The sequence below is a fragment of the Pseudopipra pipra genome, unplaced genomic scaffold (assembly GCF_036250125.1).
Source record: "Pseudopipra pipra isolate bDixPip1 unplaced genomic scaffold, bDixPip1.hap1 HAP1_SCAFFOLD_178, whole genome shotgun sequence".
In the NCBI taxonomy this organism is placed as follows: Eukaryota; Metazoa; Chordata; class Aves; order Passeriformes; family Pipridae; genus Pseudopipra; species Pseudopipra pipra.
Window position 1 is genome coordinate 23,963 of NW_026990657.1, and position 22,028 is coordinate 45,990.

The 22,028-nt window shown below is 49.7% G+C and overlaps 2 protein-coding genes and 2 long non-coding RNA genes across 4 annotated transcripts in view; all 4 read left to right on the forward strand.

Moving 5' to 3' along the window:
- The window catches only part of LOC135408097 (serine/threonine-protein kinase PAK 3-like), a 50,415-nt gene that overhangs the window by 7,852 nt on the left and 20,535 nt on the right, over nt 1-22,028 (forward strand). The gene's annotated exons all lie outside the window — the stretch shown is intronic.
- Nucleotides 816-2,683, forward strand: LOC135408094 (serine/threonine-protein kinase PAK 2-like). The gene is made up of 3 exons (XM_064643437.1): nt 816-929; nt 1,842-1,964; nt 2,522-2,683. Exons 1-3 carry the CDS (start codon nt 831-833, stop codon nt 2,681-2,683), a joined length of 384 nt encoding a protein of 127 aa, XP_064499507.1. The 5' UTR covers nt 816-830.
- Nucleotides 5,138-21,610, forward strand: LOC135408093 (uncharacterized). The gene is made up of 3 exons (XR_010427236.1): nt 5,138-5,260; nt 5,456-5,593; nt 21,519-21,610. It is a non-coding gene; the product is annotated as an uncharacterized LOC135408093 (long non-coding RNA).
- Nucleotides 9,771-10,873, forward strand: LOC135408098 (uncharacterized). Its single transcript, XR_010427237.1, has 3 exons — nt 9,771-9,870; nt 10,349-10,412; nt 10,823-10,873. It is a non-coding gene; the product is annotated as an uncharacterized LOC135408098 (long non-coding RNA).

A 22,028-nucleotide genomic window follows, 5' to 3' on the forward strand; every position in this document is an offset into this window, starting at 1 on the left:
CTCCCCCCTCACGGCTCCCGTTTTCTCCCAGCAGGTCATCCATATCCATCGCACGGTTTGACATATTCAGGAACTACCCCAGAGTGGTATGGATTTCTATGGAAATCTCGGGACACGCCTTCTGGCGCCTGCCCACTTCTCTCGGGTGGTCGTCTCGGGTCCTCTGACTCCCGTCAGGAGAATGAAGAGGAAGAAGTGGAGAAGGAACCTGTGGCTGTTGGAGAAGTAATGCTTGAAGGAATGAAAGCTTTGGTTAGCACTGCCTTTGGTGTCATTCAAAGCTGCAAGTTCCTAATATTTTAGCAGCATTTGTTTTGTCCTAATGTTGATTACGGCTCCTGGAGAAGCCCCAGTTCAAGTCTCAGAAAGCAAGGACTGGCCTGTGCTGGAGCTCTTCCCCTCGGGGAGGGATGGATCTGTAAAATTGAGTAGGTGTTCTTGGTCAGGCACAGCGTTCCTGGGAGGCAGGGTCTGGGGTTGCCTTTGAGTGCCTGCCAGTTCCCCAAAAGTGGTGCTGGTGGGAGTGCCCAGCCCACTGCTGTAAGCTGAGAGCAGAGTTGCAATGTGCAGAGAGCTCTAGAGAGGATGAGGCTGTCAAGAGTGCCTTTGGTTTGGGTATGTCCCTTCCAGAGGAAACAGAGCACAGCCACTCTTCCAGCTAGATTCAACACTGTGCTCTCAGACTGAGAGTGGGGAATTCTTGTGCTTGCTTTCATAATTCAAGCCGGTTTTAACAGTACTTGTTTTTCTCTGCAGTTGATTTTGGCTTCTGTGCTTGGCTTACACCCTGGCAGAAGAAACAGTGGTCATTCCTTGGGACTCCTTTCTATATGGCCCCAGAAATGTTGACAGGAGACAAATATGATGCCAAAGTGGACATCTGGGCCCTTGGGATCATGGCACTAGAAATGGTGGATGGTCCTACACAGGTAAGGTGCAAATAGTGTCAGAGAGCCCTGCCTTTCTCCCCTGAGCCATATCTTTCTCCCACTCACATCAGCTTGAACTAGTCCCACCAAGGCCCACGTCTAAAAGTGTCCTGGAGCACATCTGCTCACAGGAGAAGTGACATGTGCCAGTGCAGAAATGGGCCGTTTTGGCCTCCAACAATGCTTGAATTCCTCCTGTGCTCTTTGAACTCCCTTGGAGCTGGATCTCCCAATGGCAGGAATTTTTCAGCAGCAGGATTCTCCCGTTGGAGAATTACTGTGAAAAGCATTTCAAGGGGATCTGCAGGCCAGAAGTCTTTTCAAACTTGGACCAGTGCCCACTGCTTACCTGAGCCTTTCAGGGCAGGTCACTGCTTCTAGTACTGCCACAAGTATGTATTAGCCAGTACATTTCTAAAAGTAGGTTCTAGCACAGCTCCTTGTAGTAAGCCAATGTATTTCCAGGTTTGCAGTTGTAGATGCTAATTCCCTAAAATGAAATGACCCGCTCTTACACCAAAGGAGTGTGCAATAGGCCAGGAAGGTATACGGGGATAAAACCCCATGACTAACAGCTGAAACCAAGTTAAATGCTGCACAGTTAATTCCTGAGGAAGGCAACAATTATGGAAAATGTCAGTCTTCCAGTCCTTCTGAAAAAGGTCCCTGACTTTTCTTGGAAGACTTCTTTTGGATTGCATTTGCCTTGCAGAAGGCAGCAAAAAGAGTTGAAGGCAATTAGCAGGACTGGTCTGGATGCTGAAAATTCTCTGCTTCCTTAAGCTCAAATGTTGATCAGGGCTCCTGGAGAAGCCCCAGGTCAAGTCTCAGAAAGCAAGGACTGGCCTGTGCTGGAGCTTTCCCCTCGGGGAGGGATGGTCAATGGCTGTCTTGTGTTTCCTTTGTCCCAAGCCTAAGGACATGCCACCCGAGCTGGAGACTCCCAGAAACCTGTCGCCTGTGTTCCGTTCCTTCCTGCAGTCCTGCCTGAACCCGAATGCAAAGCGTCAATGGACGGCCAAGAAGCTGCTGAAGGTAAAGTGGCTGCAGGTGAAACAGCTGTCCAGGGATGGGCTTTGTCATCAGCTAAACAACTAAGTAGCATTCTAGAATAGTTTGGCTTGGAAGGGACCTTTAAGTGGCATCTAGTCCAACCCCCCTGCAACGAGCAGGGACATCTTCAACTAGACTGGGTTGCTCAGAGCCCTGTCCCACCTGACCAGGGATGGGGTATCCACTTCCTGTGCCAGTGTTTCAGCACCCTCATTCTAAACAATGACTTCCTGAGATGTAACCAGAATCTATCCTCTTCCACTTGAAAACCATGATCCTTTGTCCCATTGCAACCACGCCCTTTGAAAAAATGTGTCCCCTTGAAGGACTGAAAGGCACAATAAGCTCTCCCTGGCACCTTCTCTTCTCCAGTGCCATCTGTCTTGGCCTTTCCTCAGAGGAAAGTTGGAGGTCTAGATAGTTCCCTACGTCCTCCTGATGTGTATTGCTGGTAACCAGAGGAATCCCGCTGGAGCCTGTGAGAAACTGCATTTGGAAAGTAATGGCTCCTTTTGTTCTTCTTTGGTTTTTTGGTGCAGCATCCGTTTTTAGGAAAATCCAAGAGTCTTGTCGAGATGGCTCCTCTGATTGATGCAGTCAGGAGACCCAGAACAGCGGCACCAGAACCTCTGCTGGCTCCCTCTCTTTCTGGACAAGAGGGGAAAGAAGAGCAAGTAGAGAAGGAAGCTGCAAGTTCCTGAACAGACAGCACTCGCTCTTTGGGTCTGAAGATTGTGAGGGCAGGGGCCCTGCCATGACATGGTGCTTCAGCCCAGCCACTGACACCTGGAAAAGGGGTTTTGAACTACCAAGTCAAGTCAGGGTCCCTTGCAGGAGACAGGAGACAGGACAAACTGTCCCTTGGGGATACCTGCCCCTCTGCACAGTTCAAACATCCTGGCACTGCTGCAGCAACACAACCTGAAGAAGTCTCCTTTCCCGACATGGAAATGCCTCCACTGGCAAAGGAGGCACAGAGTAGACAAGGACTAGGAAATCAGGCAATATCTACTCTGATCTTTCCAGCCACTTCGTTTGTAAATAAACTTTTGTTGTTATTCATAGCTGGGAAGTCCCATTGATGGGGGTTTTGGTATGGTTTGGAATTGGGAAAGGGTTTCTTTCATTCATCGGCTCCAGACCACATTGCCTTTGGAATTCATCCCACTGGCCTGTGTTTGCCCAGTCGTGGTACTTCTATATGAGGAAGAAAGTGCAATTGCAAGTCCAGCCACAATCAGATGGAGAGTGGGGCAGACAAATCCCCCCGCTGGGTACAGGTATTCAACTGGGACCGTAGAGTGTTTGAGTTCTTGACAATTGGGTTTGTATGACCACTTGCAATCTCTGTGCCTGGATGAGAGTCTTCCTCAGCTGAAAAAGCAGAAGGTCAGCCCGTGTGCTCCGAAAGGGCACGTCTGATGCGAGGCTTTCAGAGCAGCAGTCTGAGGGGCTGAGCCCCCGCAGAGCCCGGGCAGAGCACAGAGCAGCCTCAGCATGCGCAGAGCCAGGCTGGAAGAAGCCCAGCCCGGGGTGCTTGCATCTTTCTGGGACCAGACTAATCTTCCAGACTCGGAGACAAACTGGGTGTGGGCTGCTCCAGAGGGGAATCGTGGCCAGGCATGGAAATGCATGGACTGATGGGATTTGCCACCTTGGGTCTGCACAGGAGTCGAGAAGGGCAAAAGAGAGCAGAGTGATGGAGTCGTTTCTGGCAATGCCTCCTGACCTCTTGGTTGCCTCGTAGCTCCTGGGAAAGGTCGGGAGTGTCTGTGCCACTCTGGACAGAGGGGGAGGGAGCTGGGCTGTTCCACAGGCTTGTGCTCAGGTGAGTGTCCTTTAGGCATCCCAGTTCTGCCCTGGGAACTGAGGCTGACACAGAGGGTGACAGCCTTCCCTGGGAGAGGCCCCACAAAACGGCGGATCCTCATGGCTTGGAGGCTCCCCATGAAATGGCACAACTGACATCATGGAGATTACTAAATGTGGGAGCATTATATGGGGGGTGTGCAAATTTATAAAATATATAGACACACAAGGTACTGTAGAATTATTACCGTTGTATATAGATAGTGTTTTACAGTGCTGTGGGCATACCTGGACTCTGTACTGTCTAGGGCACTTACACAACACCCCATAACTCTCCTGCACTGTAGCCCCTTACATAATGCTCCCTTATATATAGATAATGTACATACTTGTGTGTGTGTATATACAGAGAGACTGTGTAAATAGTGTGTACATATAGTGTGTATATATATGTATATACATATATATACATACACACACATATATATACACACACATATATATATGTATTTGTGTGGGAACAGGAAAAAATTAAAGGAAAAACGGAAAGCTGTGTGTGTGGGAGGGAACTGGGGCTTCCTTCAAGTTGGGAGCGGGACGGCGTGGGGCCGGGGAGCTGTAGGGAGACTCCTCGCCACTGTGCTCAGTGCCTGGCCTCTTCCCCCCCCCCCACCCCATCGCCCAGGCTGAGAACCGTCGCCGCTGCTGCCTCAGCCTGGGGGCCGCCCCGCCTCATCGGCAACTGTTCTTGCCTCAGCCCTCAGGTGTTTTCCCCTCAGCCCGCACCAGTTTTTCCCTCAACCCTCAGCCATTTTTCCTTCAGATCACAGTCGGTTTTGCCTCAGCCCGGACCAATTTTTCCCTCAACTCGCAGCCGGTTTTGCCTCAGCCCGGACCAATTTTTCCCTCAACTCGCAGCCGGTTTTGCCTCAGCCCACAGCCCTTTCTGCCTCATAACTGCCCCCCCCCCCCGCCTCAGCTGCAGCCGGTTTTGTCTCAGCCCAGAGCCGTTCTCATCTCAGCCCTTGTGCCGCGCTGCTTCAGCCCGCAGCGGTTTTTGCTTCAGCCTGGGGTTCACCCCATCTCAGCTGAGGCCTCAGTGATGCCGGGAAAAGGCGACGGTAGTAAAACTCAAGAGCCACAGGCGCTATGAAGCCGCTAGTTGTTTCTTACGCTGCCGGACGCGCGGGGGATGACTCCGCCTGACACGCGCGAGCGCTCCCCCCTCACGGCTCCCGTTTTCTCCCAGCAGGTCATCCATATCCATCGCACGGTTTTACATATTCAGGAACTACCCCAGAGTGGGCGCTGGTCTATGGAAATCTCGGGACACGCCTTCTGGCGCCTGCCCACTTCTCTCGGGTGGTCGTCTCGGGTCCTCTGACTCTGCTCAGGAGAATGAAGAGGAAGAAGTGGAGAAGGAACCTGTGGCTGTTGGAGAAGTAATGCCTGAAGGAATGAAAGCTTTGGTTAGCACTGCCTTTGGTGTCATTCAGAGCTGCAAGTTCCTAATATTTTAGCAGCATTTGTTTTGTCCTAATGTTGATTACGGCTCCTGGAGAAGCCCCAGGTCAAGTCTCAGAAAGCAAGGACTGGCCTGTGCTGGAGCTCTTCCCCTTGGGGAGGGATGGTTAATGCCTGTCTTGTGTTTCCTTTGTCCCAAGCCTAAGGACGTGCCACCCAAGCTGGAGACTCCCAGAAACCTGTCACCTGTGTTCCTCTCCTTCCTGCAGTCTTGCCTGAACTGGAATGTGAGGCCCCGATGGCCCACCAGGCTGCTTCTGCAGGTAAAGTGGCTGCAGGTGAAACAGCTGTCCAGGGATGGGCTTTGTCATCAGCTAAACTCAGAGGCATCAGGAGACCTCCTCTGCTACTAATCTCCAGTCTTGGTACTTTTCAAATGACAAATAAGTAGCATCACAGAATAATTTGGCTTGGAAGAGACCTTTAAGTGGCATCTAGTCCAACCCCCCTGCAACGAGCAGGGCCATCTTCAACTAGACCAGGTTGCTCAGAGCCTTTCCTCCAAGGAAAGGTCTTCCACCATCTGGTCCTGTCTGTGGTCCTGGCTTGTACTTTCCTTTCTAGTTTAATTTCATTTTATTTTTTTTATTATTCTAAACTTTGCCACTTGAAGTATGTCTGCAATTGATGTGTCACCTGGAAATTTGATCTTTTAGAGCCATTTCCTTTTTTGTGCCATAAAATCAGCCTAATTAATTTTTCCTCTTGTGTTTCTTTGTTTAATCTCAGTGCCTGAAAGCCCTGGACTTCCTTCATTCAAATCGAGTGATCCACAGAGACATCAAAAGTGACAGTATTCTTCTCGGAATGGATGGATCTGTCAAACTGAGTAGGTGTTCTTGGTCAGGCACAGCGTTCCTGGGAGGCAGGGTCTGGGGTTGCCTTTGAGTGCCTGCCAGTTCCCCAGAAGTGGTGCTGGTGGGACTGCCCAGCCCACTGCTGTAAGCTGAGAGCAGAGTTGCAATGTGCAGAGAGCTCTAGAGAGGATGAGGCTGTCTGCCACAGTCCGTGGGGGGAAGGGAAATGGGACCGGGCACTGCAATAAGGGTTCTGACACAGTTGAGGTCTCGTGCAGCAATGCCACTTTATTTAGGGGCAACAAGGGTTTAAATAAAGTAGGTTTGAGGGGTGGATTCTAACCTGGGGAGGCGCAAGAGATTGACAACTCAGGGAAAAGTGTGATAGGGAGACAGGGGAAAGGTGGGTGGAACTCTCGGGTCTCTGAGGGAATGGGCCAATGGTAGCTCTCCCTGCACTGCGGCAGGCTGTGACCAATCAGCGGCAGAGGAGCGGGAAAACTGGGGAGACAGGGGGAAAAACAACTTTTGGAGGGAAAATCTGAGGGAGAAAGGGAGACAATATGGAGGTAGGACAGAATTCATAAAATTTAACAATAAACTGGGGTGCATAAGAATTCATAAACACACAACAATAAACTGGGGAAAAACTGTCAGTCCGGTGGGTGAATTATTCAGTAAGCAACAGGTCCATTTAGATCCCATTTATGTTTTTCCAGGCAGCATATCTCTCCCATTCTGTCTTCTCATCCACCACAGCTGTCAAGAGTGCCTTTGGTTTGGGTATGTCCCTTCCAGAGGAAACAGCACAGCCACTCTTCCAGCTAGATTCAACACTGTGCTCTCAGACTGAGAGTGGGGAATTCTTGTGCTTGCTTTCATTATTCAAGCTGGTTTTAACAGTACTTGTTTTTGTCTGCAGTTGATTTTGGCTTCTGTGCTTGGCTTACGCCCTGGGAGAAGAAACGGTGGTCACTCGTTGGGACTCCTTTCTATATGGCACCAGAAATGTTGAGAGGAGACAAATATGATGCCAAAGTGGATATCTGGGCCCTTGGGATCACGGCACTAGAAATGGTGGATGGTCCTACACAGGTAAGGTGCAAATACTGTCAGAGAGCCCTGCCTTTCTCCCCTGAGCCATATCTTTCTCCCACTCACATCAGCTTGAACTAGTCCCACCAAGGCCCACATCTAAAAGTGTCCTGGAGCACATCTGCTCACAGGAGAAGTGACATGTGCCAGTGCAGAAATGGGCAGTTTTGGCCTCCAACAATGCTTGAATTCCTCCTGTGCTCTTTGAACTCCCTTGGAGCTGGATCTCCCAATGGCAGGAATTTTTCAGCAGCAGGATTCTCCCGTTGGAGAATTACTGTGAAAAGCATTTCAAGGGGATCTGCAGGCCAGAAGTCTTTTCAAACTTGGACCAGTGCCCACTGCTTACCTGAGCCTTTCAGGGCAGGTCACTGCTTCTAGTACTGCCACAAGTATGTATTAGCCAGTACATTTCTAAAAGTAGGTTCTAGCACAGCTCCTTGTAGTAAGCCAATGTATTTCCAGGTTTGCAGTTGTAGATGCTAATTCCCTAAAATGAAATGACCCGCTCTTACACCAAAGGAGTGTGCAATAGGCCAGGAAGGTATACGGGGATAAAACCCCATGACTAACAGCTGAAACCAAGTTAAATGCTGCACAGTTAATTCCTGAGGAAGGCAACAATTATGGAAAATGTCAGTCTTCCAGTCTATCTGAAAAAGGTCCCTGACTTTTCTTGGAAGACTTCTTTTGGATTGCATTTGCCTTGCAGAAGGCAGCAAAAAGAGTTGAAGGCAATTAGCAGGACTGGTCTGGATGCTGAAAATTCTCTGCTTCCTTAAGCTCAAATGTTGATCAGGGCTCCTGGAGAAGCCCCAGGTCAAGTCTCAGAAAGCAAGGACTGGCCTGTGCTGGAGCTCTTCCCCTTGGGGAGGGATGGTTAATGGTTGCCTTGTGTCTTTTGTCCCAGCCTAAGTACAAGCCACCCAAGCTGAAAACTCGCAGAAACCTGTTGCCGGTGTTCCGTTCCTTCCTGGAGTCCTGCCTGAAACGGAATGAGAAGCGTCGATGGACGGCCGAGCAGCTGCTGAAGGTAAAGTGGCTGCAGGTGAAACAGCTGTCCCTCCTGCCCCACACTTTGAGGTTTCTGCCACCCAAGGAGGGACAGCTGAGCGGGCCTTGTCCCAGCCCCATTTGCTGCCTGGCACATTCAAGCAGGCCAGAAGTGCTCCAGGGTTCTGGCAGGTTTTGTGGCAGAGAGAGGGAGCTGCACAAGGTGCCACTGGGCTGTCCCTGCTGGGAAGGAAGGTGGCAGCCAGCACAGGGAGGGGCAGGGGTGGAATGCACACACTGCTCTCCCTGCAAGCCAGAGCTGAGTCCATCAGCGCTCTGCCCCTTGTGTCCCTGCTCTTGTCTGGGTGCTGAGAACCTCCACCTCAGTGCTCTTCAGAACAATACACAGGCCTGCATCCTCCTGGGGTTGACCTTGCTTAGAGGTACAGGAATTTCCCGAGGAGGGGCTTATGCTCCTCATCAGTTTTCACTCCTAAAATAGTCCAGGTCTTTAGAGAAGAGGAACCTAAGGGAGTCCTTTGAGTTTTCTGAAATGGAAAAAGGCCCGAGACAGCAAGTGGCATTCCCGAGCACTGGCAAGGCAAACCTCCTTGCTGCAGAGACCTTGAGAAATTGATTAAGGGCCTTAGGGGCCATGTTTGCCTGTGATAGCAAGGTCCTGGACATGAAGTTGGAGGTGTAGATGGTGCCCTCAGTCCTCCTGATGTGTATTGCTGGTAACCAGAGGAATCCCGCTGGAGCCTGTGGGAAACTGCATTTGGAAAGTAATGGCTCCTTTCTTTCTGTGTTTTTTCCTTTGGGCAGCATCCATTTTAGAAAAATCCGGTAGTCTCAACAACATGAGGCCTCTGCTCGAAGCAATCAGGAGATTCCTTACAGAGAGGTTCACAACACCATCACCAGAACCTCTGCTGGCTCCCTCTGTTTCTGGACAAGAGAGTAAGGAAGAGCAAGCAGAGAAGGAAAACGACAAAGCAAAGCCTGAAGGAGTGAAATCAGTAAGTGCCAGCTTTGGTTAGCACTGCCTTTGGTGTCATTCAGAGCTGCAAGTTCCTGAGCAGCCAGTGCTTGCCATGCATGGCTGAAGAGTGTGAGGGCTGTAGCCCTGCCATGACATGGTGCTTCAGCCCAGCCACTGACACCTGGAAAAGAGGTTTTGAACTTCCAAGCTGAGTCAGACTGTCCCTTTCAGGACACACAGCAATAACTGTGCCCTAGAGGGTAGTTGCCCCTCTGCACAACCTAGTTGAGAAAATGCATGAAAATTGAAGAGAAAACTGCCCATGAACTCGTGTAAATCCTGTCTTTTTTTCTCGTCCATTCACTTTGTGAAGTGGGCAGCAAAAGACAGTTTAAGAGCCCAACTTGTGGCCAAGTCTTCCGAAGGTTTGCATTTGAAATAGGATCCTGGGGCACCTCTGCAAGCCACCTTTCTGACATAAACTAATTCTTGCCACAGATCCTCAAGAGCTCACCAATGGCAGCTGTTGCTGCAGCACCACAGTCTGAAGAAATCTCCTTTCCCGACCTGAATGCTTGAAGCACAAGCACCGGGAAAGGAGACACTCAGAAGAAAAGCATTCCAAAGGAAATCACGCACCGGCCGCCAAAGCTATTGCCACTAACACGACGTTTCCTTGATGACCTCAGTACGTATCACGTATTTCCTGGCTGGTACAGCAGTCCATGGTATGCATGTCAGCTTTAGTTCTACTAAAGGAAGAGAGGAAGCAACAGAGCACTGTGGCTGTTCCTTCTGCTGAATCACACGGAGTGTTTCTCTCCAAGAAAATAAGGGCTCTGTTGCACCAGCTCTCCTTAATTTTTGTAGACAACAAACTCTTGCATTGGTGCCTGTTCTTTTCTGATTTCTGTCTGCTCTGAGCATTCCTCCATGTGCGTGGTTTCCTGTCAAGGTAAAGCCTCAAAAGACTGTGGAAAATCAGTCTTTGTGGAGCCACCTGTGCTTCAGAGCTGCCTCTGCTGTTGTGGTTATTGTTGTTGTTGTTGTTGTTGTTGTTACCAGCTGACTACAAAGGGCTCACAGCCCTGCACAGTGGGGCTGCCTTTTGGATCTGCTGCAAGGTGGTATCTTCACATGAGCATCTTTCATGTTGTTTCTTTCAGAGGGCATTGTGAGTGAGGGGAACCCTACGAAGAAATACACTGTACAGCAGATAATTGGCCAAGGGTAAGTCCAATCTCAGCTACTTCTACAAAACCATGGGCCAGGGATTTTGCTGGTGTCATATCAAGCATGCAGTCAGGCAAGCTGCAAACATGGGCAGACACTGGGCTTACATCCTCCTGTCTGTCAGTCCTGATCAGTATTTAATAACTGTGGTCAGAAGGCATTGTCAAAGACAACTCAATGCTGGCAGTCTCTTGCCTGTAACAAGGAGCAGGACATGGAGTATGTCCTATGTTTTCTCCTGGCCACCCTGCATGGCAGAGGGCTGCTGGGCTGCTGGGCTGCTGGGCTGCTGGCTGAAGTCGAGTGTTTTATAAACACTCTGGGCAGCAGAGCTCTGCTCTCTGGGCTGGCTTTCTCACCCAGGGCCTAAACGCCTTCTCCTTTCTTGGCTGCTGCTCTGTTTCTAGGTCTTGTGGAAGAGTTTTCCGAGGAGTTGACATTGATACAGGAAGACGGGTAAGGGCAGCACCCCCGGCAGATTGTGCAGCTCAGCTCTCGAGTGCTTTCCCCTCCACTGGGAGCTGTGGCCACAGCTCTGGGTGGCCACGAGATCTTTGCTGCAGAGACTGTTCCTCTGAGGGCAGACAAGTGTCAGCCTGCAAGACACGGTTTGGACAGACCTTGTCCTTATTAAGTCCCCAAAAGAACACAAGGAGGGCAGGGGTATCTTTCAGAGAAGGACACCTTTGCTCAGACTTATTTACTGACTATGCTAATGCATCAGCTACTTGGTGGCTCCTTACCCAGCTGCAGTGCTGCACTTGGGAAGTGCACTTACACAGGAGTCTGCAAGGGATCTAAAGGCCCTGAGCGCTGCTCATAACCCCGGCCACATCCATAAAATACCCTAGAATGGGTTATTCCTTTTCAAACCCAGAAAAGAACTGCAAATAGGAACTGGGTTAAAAACGTTCTTTAGAGTTGCAAAATCCAACTTCAACATGTTACAAAGTGCAGGGATTGTATTTTTTTGTGTAACCCTCATGACCTTTTAGGATGGGATTTCCTCCATTACGGATTGATTGTTTGCAGACCATTTGTCCAGAGTTTACAAGGCAAAATGTCTATAGCCATGTGTCCTGTAACTGGCACACAAGGGCGAGCGGAGGAATCGCCTCTTGTCCTGTCAGTTAAGAAGCTCTGGTGTCTAATCCCAGGCAGTTTGGCCCACCCTGGCTCCATCATTCCAAAGACACCTGCTTCATGTGCGTTGTGGTCCCGTGCAACAGACTTCTCAAGTCTGTGGCTTTCAATCTCCTTTTAGGTGGCATCAAGAAGATTTTTGTTCTCGACAGAAAGAACAAAAGGGAGCTTGTTGTAACTGAGGTAGCAGTCCTGAAGAGAATGAGGCACCCCAATATCATTCGCTATATAGACAGGTGAGTGGTTCTGGGATTATCACGTTGAGGTTCATTGACAAACTGCAAGCCAAAGGCTAAAAAGCCACTTTGGTCACTGGAAGAACATGGAGCTCTTCATTATTTTATAACTCCTCCACCTGCAGTGGACGGGAGGTGCAGGGCACAGGTATCTTAGCTCCTTCAGGGAGGAGCTTGCCTTGTGTCTGCCTTGGCCTTTTCTGGTAATAGGTAGTTTGAAGCGTGTCTTCCAAAACCTGCATCTGCCATGTCTTCCTAAAGCCACAGCCCTTCAGTTCACTACCTCCCTGTTCTTTTGGGGTCTGGTTTTTTTCAAACTGATCATCTTTTCTTTGCCTTAATGATAGGTGCTGATAAACCCACCTAGAAATTATTGCCCTTGGGGTTTTCCCTCTACTTTTTGTTGCTGTGGATGCCAGGAAGACTTGGCTCTTGTTTGCACAACCACACAATGTGCCAGGTTTTAAATGGTTTTCCCTGTTTCTGAATGCACTTTATGCAATGCTTTCCAAGGGGTTGACCAACATCTGCCCTCAGTGGTGCACACCCTCCTCCCATGGAGAAGTCTGTGCTGCCTGCTTCCTGGAGTTCAGGCTGGAAGGGATGAGTTAAGATGATGAAGCAGCTGATGGCAATGTCCTGGTTCCAGATTTCTCTCTGCTGTCACTAAACTGCATTTTTGCCTTGCTTGCCATCTAAGACATCTCCTTTTTCACAGATGAGCCTTTCTCATTTAGCCTGCTCAGATTCTTTCTTCATTTACAAGTGACCTGGCAAGAAAACTCAACTGCAGTCTTTCCCATAAGGTCATTTAGCTGGGCCCATTCATCTCCATGCTGTGGGTTTCTTCTTTCAGCTACCTTTTCAATGAACAACTCTGGCTGGTGATGGAATACGTGGAGGGATGCTCCTTAGCTACTGTGGTTTTCATACAAGCTCTTGAGGAAGAGATGATAGCCTCTATCAGTCGGGAGGTAAGGGATGCTTCTGACAGGTTGGACAGGAGGGTTCTTTGCAAAAGGTGGTAAGAACAGGAGTGATTTCCTGTTCAGAGCTTTGTTTCTGCGTTGCTGTTATGATGTGGAGAAGAAAAGAGCATCCAAGTGAACGGCCTGCCAGTCTCACTGCATTTCTTGTACTCTGTTATTGTACTCCTATAATGTTGTTGTACTTTCTTTTTCAGTTTAATTTCATTTTGTTTTATTTATTATTCCAAACTTTGCCACTTGAGGTATGTCTGCAATTGATGTGTCACCTGGAAATTTGATCTTTTAGAGCCATTTCCTTTTTTGTGGGATAAAATCAGCCTAATTAATTTTTCCTCTTGTGTTTCTGTGTTTAATCTCAGTGCCTGAAAGGACTGGACTTCCTTCACTCAAATCTAGTGTTCCACAGAAACATCGAAAGTGGCAATATTCTTCTGGGAATGGATGGATCTGTCAAATTGAGTAGGCGTTCCTGGTCAGGCACTGGGAGGCAGGATATATGTATTATATGTATATATATATGTGTATATATACAGTGTTTATGTAAATATATATTGTTTGTATCTATAGTATATGTATATATGTATATAATGTAATATATGTGTATAATGTATATATGTAATATGTATTTTTATAGACATTTGGAGGCCCTTCTATAGGTGCTACACACTGTAGAGAGAGGTATAATATCGTGTATAGGATAATGTATGATATCTTCAGTAAACGATACCCTGTATTTATCGGGGTGTGTGTTGCGTCGGTACCTGGCCATGGTTTTACCTGGACGGATGGAAGGATGGGTGGGTGAATGGATACAGATCGCCCTCTCGCGGCTGCCAGCGGGGCAGGCGGAGGCAGAAGTCCCTGAATATGTGTTTGTGTAAACCTTTTGCTTCAGTCACTTCACATTGAAGTTATGAAAGGCCGAAATGAAACATTTCCCACCCATTTCCCCCGTTTTCATTTCCGCGGGACTCTCTGCTGAAGGTGGCCTGAGTATGTACATAAATGCAGCACCCTCCAAAAAACCCTGTTTTTCCCACAAGTTGTTAAAAAATACTGCCCAGCTGTTAGGAACTGGAGCCCACAGCGAGGGGGCATCGTCCCTGCCCAGCCTGGGCTATCGTGCGGGGAACAGGCAGCCTTGCTTCACCTGGGATTCACTGGGGAAGCCAGACCCCTTGTAAATCAGCACAGCCAGTCGTGTTCCCAGCTTGGGAACTCAGCTCCTTCTGATGGGCAAACCCTGTCTGTTCCAGCTACTTCCAAGAAATAATAAATGCAGATGTACAGACATTCTGCTTGGCCTGTACTCTGTACTCTATAGGGCATTTGCACGACACCCCATAACTCTCCTGCACTGTAGCCCCTTATATAATGCTCCCTTATATATAGATAATGTACATACTTGTGTGTGTGTATATATAGAGAGACTGTAAATAGTGTGTACATATAGTGTGTATATATATGTATAAACATATATATACATACACACACATATATATATACACATATATATATGTATTTGTGTAGGAACAGGAAAAAATTAAAGGAAAAACGAAAAGGTGTGGGGGGGGACGGGACGGGACTGGGGCTTCCTTCAAGTTGGGAGCGGGACGGCGTGGGGCCGGGGAGCTGTAGGGAGACTCCTCGCCACTGTGCTCAGTGCCTGGCCTCTTCCCCCCCCACCCCATCGCCCAGGCTGAGAACCGTCGCCGCTGCTGCCTCAGCCTGGGGGCCGCCCCGCCTCATCGGCAACTGTTCTTGCCTCAGCCCTCAGGTGTTTTCCCCTCAGCCCGCACCAGTTTTTCCCTCAACCCTCAGCCATTTTTCCTTCAGATCACAGTCGGTTTTGCCTCAGCCCGCACCAGTTTTTCCCTCAGCCCGCAGCCGATTTTGCCTCAGCCCACAGCCCTTTCTGCCTCATAACTGCCCCCCCCCCCCCGCCTCAGCTGCAGCCGGTTTTGTCTCAGCCCAGAGCCATTCTCATCTCAGCCCTTGTGCCCCGCTGCTTCAGCCCGCAGCGGTTTTGCTTCAGCCTGGGGATCACCCCATCTCAGCTGAGGCCTCGGTGATGCCGGGAAAAGGCCACGGTAGTAAAACTCAAGAGCCACAGGCGCTATGAAGCCGCTAGTTGTTTATTACGCTGCCGGACGCGCGGGGGATGACTCCGCCTGACACGCGCGAGCGCTCCCCCCTCACGGCTCCCGTTTTCTCCCAGCAGGTCATCCATATCCATCGCACGGTTTGACATATTCAGGAACTACCCCAGAGTGGTATGGATTTCTATGGAAATCTCGGGACACGCCTTCTGGCGCCTGCCCACTTCTCTCGGGTGGTCGTCTCGGGTCCTCTGACTCCCGTCAGGAGAATGAAGAGGAAGAAGTGGAGAAGGAACCTGTGGCTGTTGGAGAAGTAATGCTTGAAGGAATGAAAGCTTTGGTTAGCACTGCCTTTGGTGTCATTCAAAGCTGCAAGTTCCTAATATTTTAGCAGCATTTGTTTTGTCCTAATGTTGATTACGGCTCCTGGAGAAGCCCCAGTTCAAGTCTCAGAAAGCAAGGACTGGCCTGTGCTGGAGCTCTTCCCCTCGGGGAGGGATGGATCTGTAAAATTGAGTAGGTGTTCTTGGTCAGGCACAGCGTTCCTGGGAGGCAGGGTCTGGGGTTGCCTTTGAGTGCCTGCCAGTTCCCCAAAAGTGGTGCTGGTGGGAGTGCCCAGCCCACTGCTGTAAGCTGAGAGCAGAGTTGCAATGTGCAGAGAGCTCTAGAGAGGATGAGGCTGTCAAGAGTGCCTTTGGTTTGGGTATGTCCCTTCCAGAGGAAACAGAGCACAGCCACTCTTCCAGCTAGATTCAACACTGTGCTCTCAGACTGAGAGTGGGGAATTCTTGTGCTTGCTTTCATAATTCAAGCCGGTTTTAACAGTACTTGTTTTTCTCTGCAGTTGATTTTGGCTTCTGTGCTTGGCTTACACCCTGGCAGAAGAAACAGTGGTCATTCCTTGGGACTCCTTTCTATATGGCCCCAGAAATGTTGACAGGAGACAAATATGATGCCAAAGTGGACATCTGGGCCCTTGGGATCATGGCACTAGAAATGGTGGATGGTCCTACACAGGTAAGGTGCAAATAGTGTCAGAGAGCCCTGCCTTTCTCCCCTGAGCCATATCTTTCTCCCACTCACATCAGCTTGAACTAGTCCCACCAAGGCCCACGTCTAAAAGTGTCCTGGAGCACATCTGCTCACAGGAGAAGTGACATGTGCCAGTGCAGAAATGGGCCGTTTTGGCCTCCAACAATGCTTGAATTCCTCCTGTGCTCTTTGAACTCCCTTGGAGCTGGATCTCCCAATGGCAGGAATTTTTCAGCAGCAGGATTCTCCCATTGGAGAATTACTGTGAAAAGCATTTCAAGGGGATCTGCAGGCCAGAAGTCTTTTCAAACTTGGACCAGTGCCCACTGCTTACTTGAGCCTTTCAGGGCAGGTCACTGCTTCTAGTACTGCCACAAGTATGTATTAGCCAGTACATTTCATTTTCTCCCAGCAGGTCATCCATATCCATCGCACGGTTTGACATATTCAGGAACTACCCCAGAGTGGTATGGATTTCTATGGAAATCTCGGGACACGCCTTCTGGCGCCTGCCCACTTCTCTCGGGTGGTCGCAGGGGATGAAGGCTTCGAGTCTGCCTCTCACCGAACGGTTCCCCTCGCTCTCGGAGCATGCACAGTCTCTCAGCACCTTCCCCTCAGCAGGCAGCAAAGAGAGAGACCCCCTCACACACACCCGCTGCTCCGTCGCCCTGATATTCCACTGTAGCAGACAGAAAGGCTAGTCAGGGCCCCAGAAAATCTTACACGCACACAGAAGTTGGATAGGAGAAGGATTTAAGAGCTCCATGTCCACTGAGGGTTCCAACCCTGTAGGTTTCCCACAAGCCTAAGGGAATTTGGTTTTTGCAGGTGCACCAAGAGCTCAGTGCTGGGCAGAGAACTTTCTTGGGAGAAAGTCTGACTTGAGTGGCTATGGGAGAAGTGGCCAAAGGGGGGAGAACGGGCAGGAAGCACCCACGGGGGCACCCCCACTCTGACAGCTGCTCCAAGGGCTCCCTGCCACGTGTGGAACACGGACGTGTCCCTGAGGGATTGACAACAAATGCTGTCCATGTCAGGCAATCACAGCTGTTCTGAATGTCCTCCAAGCCTCTCCACAGTAAAAGGGGAGAAGCCCCGCTTGGTACAGCGAGGGCTGTGCCGTGAGGGCTGCTGGGGAGGAATCTCACTCTTCCTGGAGTCAGCTACTGTTGTCAAATACCTCTGAAATCCTCGGGATAACAGAACCCTCAAACCCTGCATTGCTAGTGTTAAAAAGCAAGGCGTTATTTTATTCACAGCACTATGGGCTGTGGGTGACTAGCCAACAGCCTCCACACAGACACGGATTCAAAACTTATTATTCCATTTTTCCATGGAAGAGCAGAGTTGATTTCCAGATGAGTTTTAGGCAGAAAGATGAGCTTTACATCAGGAGGTAAGCTGACAAGTCACTGCGAGAAAGGGAGGTCAGGCTCCAACAGGAGAGCAAGATTCAACATTCCAGGGGTCAAGAAGCCACCCAAAACCATTGCAGCGTGGGGAACCTTGAACGGCTGTTTCCGTGATGTCACAGGACTGTTGCCCCACTGTCGCTGTGATGTCACTGAAGTGCTGGGTGGCCACTGCAGTGTCCGTGGAACGCTCTCATTCAGGCACCAAGGGCCTCGGCTTGCGGTGCAGTTCGTCACGTGCTCGTCGCAGAGGAGTCTTCGGATTGAGGATTTCTCAGCGGAGAGTTGTGAACGGGCGTCCAAGAGGATTTTTCAGATCGAGGAGCTCTCAGTGGAGACCCTGCAAACCAGAGAGCGGTTTTCTTTTCCCCCCCCCCCCAAGGGGCTGTGCCCCTTGGACTGCAGCACAGCTTTGCTGAAATGTTTCGGCAAATCTGCGCTGCAGTTCATGATTTTGTGCTGTTTTCATCAAATTTATATTTTTCTCCAGACAGGTCCTGCCAGGTGACGGAGTTCCCGAGAGGTGAGTAGTGTTTGTTCCTGGGGGCAGCATACCTGGCTTTGGCATGGCTGTGTTCTTTATGCTCTTCCTTAGGCACTGAGATGATTTAGAAACAAAACTGCCCTTAAGATGCCCTTAGTTTGGTAGAACTCCTGTCAACAGCTTTGTCTGAAAAGGGGGGGGTCTGTGTGTGGACAGCATTTGGAATGGAACTTGAGGGGGTTCTGTGCCCTCCACTGGATAGCCTGTGGAGTCTGCAATTTCCTCACTTTGCTGGTTCTACCAGTACGACTTCCAAAATGCAGGCTTGGGAGAGCTTCTCAGAAGTTCTTCTAAAAACTGTTCAGTTATCTCCAGAACTGAGGGGAAAGCATCCTTTTTGCTAAATTCCATAATTAAAGGATTTGATCACACCAATGACCTCTGAGATAAAATGCCAGCTTCCAAACAGTGCAGGCTCCTGAACCCAGGAGCTGTTCGTGTGCTAGAATGGCTAGAGGGGATTTTTTGGACAGTTTTTCTGCGGAACCATTTTCCGCAAGCTAAAGAGAACTGATGCTTGCCATTTATTAAAAGAAAAACCAAAAGCCAACAGAACAGAAAAAGGAAAAAAAAAAAAAGAAGAGGAAATTTCTTTAGCTCTTCAGCTAAAGCTGCTTTAGCTCTTGGGTAGAACAGAAGCATTGACTGTTAATGGACAGTTTACATTTGCTTGATGGAGTTTCTATTTGTTTTATTTCCTGGGAAAACAGCATAAAAAATAGACAGGAAACTGTAGAAGATGAATATGGGGTTTTGTCCTCTTCTCTTGCTTGCTGTGCAAAAGAACTGCTGCTCCTGGAGAGATGTTGTGAAAGAAAAATGCTCTTTATTTGGGTTGCCTTGTGTGATGGGATTCCCCACAAGAGGCAGTTTTCTGACAGCGTCTGGTTCATTTTGCCTTGCCCATTGCAGACGGAATCACCAGTGGATATGGAGGTGGACAGAGAGCAGCCCATCCTTCTGTGAGTGGAAAAGGAAGCTTTGACGTTCCTAGTTTTTAAGAATCATGGAGCGAGCTGTGAGCTTGGCCTGCTACAACAGAGTGCCAGCCTGAGAGGCTGAAAGCAAGTCCATGAAAGAAAGTCCATGTCAGTGCCTTTGCAGCAGCAGCAGCAGCAGCAGCAGCAGCAGCCAAGGCATCCCTGGCTGTTTTCTCATTTTCTGTTCAAGAGCTTTTAAACAGAGGAAGATCTGGGTTTGCAGGCAGAAGATTTTTTGCTGATTTTAGCCATGGTGGGATATCTAAGTCAGAGCAATATGCAGCACTGTCTAACTAGTTGGTAAAGAGAGCAAATTTGGGACAATGGGATGTAATGCCCTGCCACTGAGAGGCAGCTGGGACTGTGGAGGGATTTCAACTCCCCTAATTTGATAGAGAGTTAAATTGGCCTGGGACATACGCACTGTAGAACTGAGGCCCGTAGGACCAAGTGCATGTTAATGGCTGTCTTGTGTTTCCTTTGTCCCAATCCCAAGGACGTGCCAACCCAGCTGGAGACTCCCAGAAATCCACCGTCTATGTTCCGATCCTTCCTGCAGTCTTACCTGTACGGGAATGTGAGGCCCCGATGGCCCACCAAGCAGCTTCTGCAGACAAAGTGGCTGGAGGTGAAACAGCTGTCTAGGGATGGGCTTTGTCATCAGCCAAACTCAGAGGCATCAGGAGGCCTCCTCTCCTACTAATCTCCAGTCTTAGTGCTTTTCAAAAGACAAATAAGTAGCATCCTAGAATAATTACGCTTGGAAGGGACCTTTAAGTGGCATCTAGTCCAACCCCCCTGCAACGAGCAGGGACATCTTCAACTAGACTGGGTTGCTCAGAGCCCTGTCCCACCTGACCAGGGATGGGGTATCCACTTCCTGTGCCAGTGTTTCAGCACCCTCATTCTAAACAATGACTTCCTCAGATGTAACCAGAATCTCTCCTCTTCCACTTGAAAACCATGACCCTTTGTCCCATTGCAACCGGGCCCTTTGAAAAAATGTCCCCTTGAAGGATTGAAAGGCCACAATAAGCTCTCCCTGGCACCTTCTCTTCTCCAGTGCCATCCCTCTTGGCCTTTCCTCCGAGGCAAGGTCTTCCACCATCTGGTCCTGTCTGTGGCCCTGGCTTGTACTTTGGGAGGACACTTGGTTGTACCTGGTGGCAAAAGACCTGGAGTAGAATAATAGCAGGTCCAGAGGCTGCAATGGTGTTGGTGGAGGGGGACCCAAGGAAGCAGTCCCAGCCAAGCGATCGGAGAATTGCCTGTGAGAAGGAAGGGGCTGTGGGGAGCTCACTGCGAGCCTCAGAGGGGGCCCAGCTTGTCCCTCCTGCCCCACTCTTTGAGGTTTCTGCCACTCAAGGAGGGACAGCTGAGCGGGCCTTGTCCCAGCCCCATTTGCTGCCTGGCACATTCAAGCAGGCCAGAAGTGCTCCAGGGTTCTGGCAGGTTTTGTGGCAGAGAGAGGGAGCTGCACAAGGTGCCACTGGGCTGTCCCTGCTGGGAAGGAAGGTGGCAGCCAGCACAGGGAGGGGCAGGGGTGGAATGCACACACTGCTCTCCCTGCAAGCCAGAGCTGAGTCCATCAGCGCTCTGCCCCTTGTGTCCCTGCTCTTGTCTGGGTGCTGAGAACCTCCACCTCAGTGCTCTTCAGAACAATACACAGGCCTGCATCCTCCTGGGGTTGACCTTGCTTAGAGGTACGGGAATTTCCCGAGGAGGGGCTTATGCTCCTCATCAGTTTTCACACCTAAAATAGCCCAGGTCTTTAGAGAAGAGGAACCTAAGGGAGTCCTTTGAGTTTTCTGAAATGGAAAAAGGCCCGAGACAGCAAGTGGCATTCCCGAGCACTGGCAAGGCAAACCTCCTTGCTGCAGACACCTTGAGAAATTGATTAAGGGCCTTATGGGCCATGTTTGCCTGTGATAGCAAGGTCCTGGACATGAAGTTGGAGGTGTAGATGGTGCCCTCAGTCCTCCTGATGTGTATTGCTGGTAACCAGAGGAATCCTGCTGAAGCCTGTGGGAAACTGCATTTGGAAAGTAATGGCTCCTTTCTTTCTGTGTTTTTTCCTTTGGGCAGCATCCATTTTTAGAAAGATCCGATAGTCTCACCAACAACAGTCCTCTGCTTGGTGCAGCCAGGAGATTCCTTACAGAGAGGGTCACAACACCATCACCAGAACCTCTGCTGGCTCCCTCTGTTTCTGGACAGGAGAGTAAGGAAGAGCAAGCAGAGAAGGAAAACGTGAAAGCAAAGCCTGAAGGAGTGAAATCAGTAAGTGCCAGCTTTGGTTAGCACTGCCTTTGGTGTCATTCAGAGCTGCAAGTTCCTGAGCAGCCAGTGCTTGCCATGCATGGCTGAAGAGTGTGAGGGCTGGAGCCCTGCCATGACATGGTGCTTCAGCCCAGCCACTGACACCTGGAAAAGAGGTTTTGACCCTTCCTGTTTAGTCTTTAGATTGCCGTGCAGGATTCCTAGGAGACAGGAGAAACTGTCCCCTGGATGTACCTGCCCCTCCACAGGGCCTATTTCAGAAAATCCATGAACAAGAAATTGGCCAGGCCCTTGTGTGAAATGACCCTTTTGTTATTGTGTGTAACTATCCAACCTTGCAAGGGACAGAATGGTGACTGTCCCTGACTCTACTGACTCTCCCCAGGGCACAAACGTGACAGCAGAACCTCTGCTGGCTCCCTCTATTTCCGGACAAGACATTAAAGAAGAGGAAGTGGACAATGAACTTGTGGCTGTTGTTGGAGGTGGAGAGCCTGAAGAAATTAAATCAGTAAGTGCCAGAGTACATTAGCATTGCCTTTGGTGTAATTTAGAACTTGTGATGAGAGCAAGCTTGCTTTTCATGGCTGAAGACTGTGTGAGGGCTGGAGTCCTTCCATGACACTGTGCTTCTACCCAGTCACTGACACCTGGAAAAGGAATTTTGACTCTTCCTGTTTAGTCTTTAGATTGCCGTGCAGGATTCCTCGGAGACAGGAGAAACTGTCCCCTGGACGTACCTGCCCCTCCACAGGGCCGATTTCAGAAAACCATAAAAAAAAAGAACAAGAAAGTGGCCCTGTGTGAAATGACCCTTTTCTTATTGTGTGTAACTATCCAACCTTGCAAGGGACAGAATGGTGACTGTCCCTGACACTACTGACTTTCCCCAGGG

Bases quoted from the DNA above. Each gene is read 5' to 3' on its own strand.
- LOC135408094 (XM_064643437.1), top strand. From the start codon at position 831: ATGGCCCCAGAAATGTTGACAGGAGACAAATATGATGCCAAAGTGGAC. The intron at 930-1,841 runs GTAAGGTGCAAA...CTTTGTCCCAAG, and splicing joins TGGTGGATGGTCCTACACAG to CCTAAGGACATGCCACCCGA. The intron at 1,965-2,521 runs GTAAAGTGGCTG...TTTTTGGTGCAG, and splicing joins CGGCCAAGAAGCTGCTGAAG to CATCCGTTTTTAGGAAAATC.